Here is an 8,756-nt window from a genome sequence, read left to right as displayed (position 1 = left end):
AAAGCAACACATTCTGACTTGTATACACTATTTCTCTCTCTCTCTATCCAGTTTTACGTCTTTTGTTCCCCATCATCTGGGGGTTAGACGTGCTTACACATGGATGGGGGAGCCCCAGAACTCTTCAACAAGTGCAAGTCTTTTTTGTAGCAAGAGTTTTTACGGCTGGATGCCCTTCCTAACGCCAACCCAAACCCTATTGCTGGGCTTAGGATATGGGAAATACGTGTTAAGTGCCTTTCCCAAGGGCACAACGTCTGGGTGCATGTCCGGACATGTCTGGGTATCCCACTGGGGATTGAACCTGGGTCTTATTGGTTCATATAGCCGGATGCTCTGCCACTGTGCCACACAGACGCCACTGTGACAGAAAGAATCAGATTTTTGTCTTTGGCTAATATCATTGAACAATCCATGGATGCACCAATATTCTATTCTACCCACTACCAAATTCACAGCATTTTTCCAGTCTTTCTAGTTCAAGAGGATTTAATAATTTAGGAGCAACATTTGTACATCATGCGAGGCAACGTTTTGGGTGGGCTTACCATTTGTGAAATGCAGTGGGGATTAGAATGTTAAGTTTTTGGTGCATTTTCTTTTTGTCTGACCTATAGTTTGAGCAGTGTTTGCCTCTGCATTGCTGTCAATTCTCTAAATGCAAGTTTCTTTTTTGAAACACCTCCACCCCAATTGTTTTATGATTATTTGGCTATAAGGAAAGACTTGGAAATAAAGGCTTTGAATCTGTGGCCTGACACAAATGGCTACACAGGAGAAGCAACACAGAATATATCACCAAAAAATTTTATTCCCACAAGGTTGCAAAGTCTAGGTCATATTATCTAATATGTTTCTAGGGATTAGATGAATATTTTTACGACTGTCAGCTGTCTTTCATGCCAGTATGACTATCAGCTAGTACTATTTCAACAAAAGCTAATGCCTGCATCAGACAGTCACATAGAGAGTCTTTCACAATCCCGTCTTTTCTACCGAGAAAGTTCCAGGCCATATCCTGAGAAATTGCCACTCTAGGGTTCAGAGATTCCCGTGATTCCCTGACGATGTCGTGAATGATGCTCCGCCCACTAGTCCGAGACCCGCTGATGTAGGCTCCAAAATACCTCCCAACAGCTGTGTAGGACATGCTGACAACTCTGTGCTCCTGAAAGAGAAAAACAGTCATGCTTTTACGGAACAGACAACAGAGTAGAAATTATGAAGCAACAAAAAATTACCTACTAACTGAAATAGCAAATAAAACAGCAAGAAAAGCAAAAGATTCTGACTTTCAGAGAGAAAATGGGAGAGAAACACTGCTCTTTAAGTGTTTTAGGCACCTATGTATACTTAATGTAACAGTCCACTCCCATCATTCCATGTTCCAACAATAACCAAGGAGTAAATAGTAGAAAATGGCCAAATAGACTGAATAGTATGCTAAGGGAGTCGGCTATGGAGAGAGGGACAATAGTATTGTCCCTATCTCTGTTGACCAATATTTTTCTAATGATCCACATAGCCTGGTAGGGGCAAGTACAACACAGGCTAGGAGATTTTAGTGTAACACAGAATCAAGATCTTGTATAGGGATCATATTCTTGGCACATTAAGCTTGTTCCTGCTGAGGTAGCTTTTTGGCTTTCCACTTTCTCTTGATAATGGCTAACGGATCAAGAGTGACACACAACTGTACTCTTACCCTTGTGTCAGAATAGTCCGTGTTGAGGAGACTGTACAGCATCACCTCCACGGAGCGGAAGTGAAGCTTGAGTGGCGCCATACTCGCATCGTTCTTTATCGTCTGCTGTTCCAGCAAGTACAAGTCCGCAGGGGGTAAGTTGGCAATGATCTGGGACACCTGAAGAACAGAACAAAAATTGTCTGTAACTTTTTTCAGCTATGTGTTGCCAAATTTCATTGAAAATAATATATAGAAAGGTCATGTTGTTAAAATGATATTTATCTATAGCATAGTTACAGAAGAATGGAAGAATAAATGATTATGGTATTGCTTTGGTTTTGACTTTTCTTAAAGTATCTTTGAAATCCATAACAGAAGATAGACTCTGAGGCTTTTCATTCATGTCATGTTGGCAGGTAGTTGCATTAAAGCAGCAGTATGTTCCTTTGTTCAACACACGTACACTGTAATCCAATATGGTGCAAATGACGACAAATAAAAAGCCTGCATAGTACCTAACCCCATATGGAGATGTTCCGTGTGTTAGAAAACTGTAATTTTGTAACATTTTCACGCAAACTGTACGAACTCACCGCTTCCAGATACTCGTGGGTCTGGAAGCGCCCTGACAGGAAGCAGGGCACCTCCTGGATGTCCCAGTCGTGCAGGGTCCCGTCCCGACACAGGTGAGCCCAGGACAGGTGCTTCAGCCCAGCCTTAATGGACAACACACTCCACACTCTCTGTACAGGGGTGGTACATGTTGTTTGTAGTCTGATGATACATATTAGGATGCCTTGGGATAGTAGTTTTCTTTGTTAACAAATTAAAGTCAAAACTGCCCAAAAAGATCACTCAGGGGACCAAAAAAATCAGCTCTATGTGGACAGGTGGTCAATACAGACAGAACTTTTAATGATTGCTTTGTGTCAAAGGGGTGACATTGGCCAGATAGTCCTTATGTACAGGTTTGACTGTATGTGTTTGGTATGGGACTATAATCTGGTCTAAATATCACTCCAGTACTTGCATGCAGTTTAAGCATGCATAGCTACTATCTATCATAATGATAGAATGCTTTACAAGTTTGCGTATGTTCCTAAGATATAAGGTTACTAACCAAACAATTTGATATTCTTTATTCTTTGATGATGTTGCTGATGTTGGGACCAAGGGTTTTCAACACAAAAACACCTAAAAGAAAATTCAGGGTGACAATACTAGTACTGACCTGTAAGGTGTCCTGATGGAGCTGAGGCTTGTAGATGGCCTTACTGCTGACCTGGCCCCGCCCTCCCTCGTTGTCTGAATCAGAGGTTGGGTTCAGGATCCTCTCACAGACTTTCTTCAGCGTGGTTCTCCCTACTCCCTCCACAGCCAGCAGGCTCCCTGTAAACAAGTAAGATAAACTTTAATCTCAAAATTTTCCATTTTTTCGATACCTGTATGCCTGAGCTTCCTTATTATATGTATGCAGGGTTGACTGGTAAACATTGTACATGTAGTAGGTTATGGAAAATATACATGCGCATAGGAATGAAGATAGACAAGCAATAGTCACAAGGATGTTGATTATAACTTATTAAGAGCCAAGAAAAAAGGTTGAAGCAAAACCTCCAGCAAAGTCTGTTGTTTAATATCATGTGCATGTATTGTACACTATACCATATCATGAATTGGTATACTATAGATAGTGACTCTCCCATATTTTATTTGTCTATTTTATCATTCTAAAAAGACTGTGTGTAAAAAAGTATGCTTTTGAGATTACCGAGGGTCTGGTAGTGTCCGTGGAGCGTACGGTGAGTCACGATGGCGTCCGCTGTCAAACCTTTCAATGCCCGCATCTGCTGGAGCTGCTGAACTGATGCTGTGTTAAATACTGACAGCAAAGTCTCCTTGTCTTCTGGGGAGTATGTTGTATCAAGCTGAGTCCTTTGAGGTTTCTTTTGTATATCAATGAGTAAGCTTGGCGCTTGTGGACTGGTCTCTGTTTCAATATCAAGGTTTGATTCTTTGTCCGTACTTGTGTCAATTTTGCCATCACCGGTTGCTGCAGAAATTAGTTCCTGATCATGCATGTTTGAATCTGACTCAGGGTGCACTGTTTCTGGCGTCTCTTCGGTCTTGTGAAGTAAGGTGCTGTCCTGTTTCTGAGTTGAGTAGGCCTTGCAGATACATCTGCAATGCAGCCTGGATCTGATAAGAGGCACTGCTACACGGGGATTCCAGCCTGTAGCCTGACATTTCATAAGCAAAGAAAAATAAAGCATTTGCTTTGAAGCGCAGGGAAGAAAGCATAGGTTTAACATACACCTGTGATGTGCGTACTTGAGACATTCAGTCGTCAATTCATAGATTGAAAATGTCTTGCGATCGGACAAACTTGTTAATCATAGCAAAACATTGGCATGAGTTTAGAATTTGCAGCGAAGAGTAAGGGTTCAGGGACACTAGTAACTTCCTTGCAAAGAATAAGATATCGTCGACCAGTTTACGATCTTAGGTAACATGATTATGACACTTTTATATATGTCTTTAAAATATCTTATCAAAATCAAATCAACATGTTTTACCCCGGTTGCCCCCCTCCCCAAAGCATGTGCTAGAACGGTTTAGAATGACGACATGTAAAGGAAAATCAAGCTTACCTGGATAGATCTCCACAACACAGGGTGGAAGAAATAGCGACAACTCATATTTTGGTAGCTACAGAATCTACTCAATCTCTTGTAACTACGAGAATGGTCGCTACAAACGCCAAGAAGTGCTGAGTTCGTCTGGTGCAACCGAGAAATGACTTTGTTTCGCATGCGCAGTAGCAGACGACAATATGGCGCGACTATGTGTGAGAGCGCTACCTATCGATAATCATACTCATTGCAATACTTACGACTGTACGCCTGTATTGGCGGGAGAGAACATTGCCAGGTCAGTGCCTCCATAAGGCATTCCTACGGGGTTATGGATAATACAATTCGGCCCCAAATAAGATACTACTGGCCAGGAGAGTTATTGGGTGGAAAAGGTATCGTTTTCCTGAACTGCGCCAGGCAAATAAAACCCTATGGTGGCCAGATTCCCTTGGCAAAATTATATTCCCTATAGGCAGCGTAGTTAGTTTGGTAGGAACTAGATCGAACCGTAGTTAGACGTTTCTTTGCAAGTATTTTGAGGTTATGTGAGGGCGACTGGCTCTGTCATATTTGCCATGTCAACTGTTTGAATATAAGTCAGCAAATGTTCGGTTTAACAGCCTCCATATGGCTCTAGTCGGGGTTTGAATTTTTTGATATTCCCTCCCCTCCATTAATGTTAGAATAGAGAAAACAACTTCTCTATGTCCGAGGAAGAGAGGGAAACGTAAACACAGTACCCCCCCCCCCGCCCCTAGTCAGGTATTCGGGGGATTACAGAATTTAAATGTATTCCTATTTATACCATCAAAGTCATAAAGAACCTAGCTACCCGCTATTTGTCCCTATTGGCCGGTATAGATATAATGAAGAGCGCAAGGGTGTGATGTTTTCCACTTTCTGTCATGAAGTAAGCAGTTAATGTTGGCACTTCAGTTTGACTGACTGATCTAACGTTACATGTTTGACGAGCTGAGTTTGTGTTGGTTGGATGTCAGCTTAGCACTTTTCCTCAAGGCGCAGTGCGCGACAAAAATGTTCTACGTTTGTCAAAGAACGATATCATACGTCACAATTGTGTACTGTGGATGAGTAACGACGCCCAGAGTGCTTAAGTTGGGGGGTTGGCACCTGGTCATAAACACAAACACAGGAAGCAAGCAACATATCATTAGTTCACTTTAATTCGCTACAGAAGATAATTGGTACATCAGAACCGTTACAAAAGTCCTGGTATTGTTAAAGAAAATCATTGTCCTATACTATGTGGCGCATATATTTCTGATATAATACTAAAGTTCGACCTTTCAAATCGAAGCGCAATCCAAACCCTACACGAAGCATCATTTTTCTACAAACGTTGCTCAGAGAGCGTGGATGAGGAACCCACTAAACGTGAGGTACTAGTACCAGTCGCTATCACTGTTCAAACTGTGACCGCCACCGCCCAGCTGCACCCAAACCTCGTCCCCAGGCTGCAGCTGCAAGATGGCGCTGTTACTGCTGGACTGGACCTGGGCTTCTCCGCGATTGTTCTCGTGCAGACTAACCACCTGTGTACCATTATTCATTAGATAGACGAAATATCTGGAACTGGAGGAATTCTCTGTCATACCAGTGAACATGAAGAAGTACACGCCTCCGACTGAAGCCGCAAACTTCCCCGTCTCCTGGTTGTAGGCACCGCCCACGTTGCTAAGGACGACGTCATACGTCACCGCCCTTTGGAAACGAAGACTCAAGATTGGTCGTTCGCGCCACGGAAAACGCCACGACAGGTGGAGCAGGTGGGCGGGTACCAGGTGCTCCCTTCTCACCTGCCGGCCCCTGTTCACCTTTGTCTCCCTTCTCACCTCTCGGTCCGACCGGACCCAGCTTACCTGGCGCACCACTTGGGGCTCTCTCACCTGGCTCACCTTTTGGTCCTATCAGGAGAAAGTGTTCAAAAATGTTATTCTTTTTTCTTCTTCAGTATGACTATGACCGATACCAATTTAGTAAGATGTGTTTGCTATCCAACAAAAATTGCAGCGATCACACAGTAGCTAACGCTCACCAGAAAACGTGATACAAACCACACAGTGTTCTCTTTCAAATTGTGGATTTGGGGTTTTAGAAATCGTACGATCTTGCTAAACCGACAGGTTTTGCTAACACTGCATCCTCAAACGTTTGACAAAAATAGGATGATTTCTCGACGATAATCATGTACTTTTAGATGTATTTATCGGCGTTTCCTCTCTGTTTCCACAAGCTACGTGCTTCCCTACCTCGCGGTAGCCTCCTGTGCAGGCTTCCTATAACGGCGGCATATATATTGGGAGGGGGGAAGTTGTGTAGCCGAGGGAGTTGTGTAGCCGAGGGGCGCGCCGTTATCTACGTAGATATCTACGTAGATAACTACGTAGATAACGGCGCGCCCCTCGGCTACACAACTCCCTCGGCTACACAACTCCCCCCCCCCCTCCCAATATATATGCCGCCGTTATAGGAAGCCTGCACAGGAGGCTAACCTCGCGGCCCCTCAGTCCCCGGCTCCCCCTGGGCGCCCGGCGCCGCCACCACCGTGATGTTCTGACTGTTCTTCAGCTGAGGGGAGCACGTCCCATAGCCTGGTGTCGTCGGTTCTTCGGCGAAAATTACCGGGAGAAGGATAATGAAGAGCACTACTGCGGTGTTCATCTTTCCGAAACTTCACGAGGGTTCAGTTGAATGTCCAAAAGTTAGGGTTCAGACCAGCAAAACGACTTTTGTGTTCTCCCTGTTGGGTCTAATATGAGAAGTAAAGGATCCCAGACTCACACTCCCGACAGATCGTTTACGTATACCTGTACATGTCGTTGAATGTAATTTTGCAAGTACCTTAAAGTGCGGACTTTGCAAGAGCTATAAACAAAACAGACATTCGAAGTGGGTCTAAAAGTTTTCCGTCAAGAGATTAACTAGAACTTACAAGAAACTGCTAGTTTGCAAGTACGTGCTAGTTTGCGGACTTTTCAATAACTATAAACACAATAGACGTCACGTTGAAGTGGATCTAAAGTACTCCGTAAAAAGATTAACTAGAAATTAAAAGAAACTGTCATTTTACAAGTATCTAAAAGTGCGGACTTTGTAAACACAGGGCCCGGCCTCTTAAAACGTTTTCCGTGTAGAGATTGACTCGGAAACTGGAGAAGACGTTTATCTCTTATGAAGACTTCATGATGAATCCTACCGCTCAGTGAAAATTCCGCCATTGGGAAAAGGATCTAGTGCTCGTTACTCAAAGTAAAAAAATCCTACATAATATATGTGCTCTGATATCATTGCATTACTTTCAGAACGTACAGATTTTGCAATGATACACAGTTCAATTCCTGTATTGTCTCTTTGCAATGTTTTACTGCGTATAAAACCAGAAGATTGCATAATTCATGACGATTCGTAGAGATCTTAAGTTTTAAAGAAAGTATTCGAACCTAGTCCGTACAAGGCTGTCTGACACGATTATCTAATCTTGATTATTGGCGGTATATCAATGTAGACAAACTAGCATACATGAGTCTGGGGAATGTTTTCTAACGCACTCATGACAGGAAAGCTGTTAGTGTTGGCACTTTAGCTTGGCCGACTGCTCTGTATGTTGTTTTCCCATTTTGCTTGGCTGCCGTTTGTGTTGGTTATGTGCCAGCATATTCTCAAGGCCTTCCCCGGTGGGAATTGCGGCTCCAACTGTCTACTAAACTTGTCATACCAGTAAAGGTGATGAAATAGACCGCCCCGACTTAGCCAAGGCGACTCTGGTGGTAAGACGTATTTACTCGGCTGTATATTAAACAGTGTCATTGTATAATATACAAGTAAATACGTCTTACCATGGTACCACCAGAGTGTAACAAACGCCAGTTTCCGTTGCTCACGTTGCTAACATCCCCATTACATTCCACTAGGGCGGCGACCTCGCTGCGACCGCACTACGACCTGAAATTTTAGTCTCCAAGCAGACCCAGCGGTTGCAAAGACCGTATCCAACTGGCAGAAATATTTTTTTTTGCAATGCGGGTTGCCATACAAGCGTTCTCTGCCAGTTGGATACGGTCTTCTAGCAACCATTAGATCTGCTTGGAGATTAGAATTTGACAGATTGCTCAACGAATGTCATAGATAAAAACAAATTATGTAAAGCTTTGTGTGTTTTGTTGTCTTTTCAGTCATGATTTTACATTTGGCCTAATATTGCAATAATGAATTCAAGGGTTACACAAATCTGATTTAGGTTGCAGCGAGATCGCAGCGCGATCGCCGTCTGGGGGGGGGGGGCTAAGGATGACGTCACACGTCAAAACTGTGTTCTGCGAAGTACGGATGATTAACGGCGCCCATGATAGGGTGGTTAGGGTCTGGTCATAACTGACACAGACACACGAAGCAAGCAAAATGTTATCATGCCA

The 8,756-nt window shown here is 43.3% G+C and overlaps 1 protein-coding gene across 1 annotated transcript; it reads right to left on the bottom strand.

The window, feature by feature from the left end:
* Positions 1–793: 793 nt before the first annotated feature.
* On the bottom strand, positions 794–4,549 carry LOC136440396 (transcription elongation factor, mitochondrial-like). Its single transcript, XM_066436428.1, has 6 exons — positions 4,339–4,549; positions 3,459–3,927; positions 2,919–3,076; positions 2,281–2,430; positions 1,706–1,864; positions 794–1,168 (listed from the first exon to the last, which is right to left on the bottom strand). The coding sequence occupies exons 1-6, from the start codon at positions 4,498–4,500 to the stop codon at positions 887–889; spliced, it is 1,380 nt and encodes a 459-aa protein (XP_066292525.1). The 5' UTR covers positions 4,501–4,549; the 3' UTR covers positions 794–886.
* Between the last annotated feature and the right edge of the window lie 4,207 nt (positions 4,550–8,756).

Source organism: Branchiostoma lanceolatum, chromosome 8 (genome assembly GCF_035083965.1).
Source record: "Branchiostoma lanceolatum isolate klBraLanc5 chromosome 8, klBraLanc5.hap2, whole genome shotgun sequence".
NCBI classification, from domain to species: Eukaryota; Metazoa; Chordata; class Leptocardii; order Amphioxiformes; family Branchiostomatidae; genus Branchiostoma; species Branchiostoma lanceolatum.
Note: the sequence above shows the minus strand (reverse complement) of the source record. Positions and strands in the feature narration are given on the sequence as shown.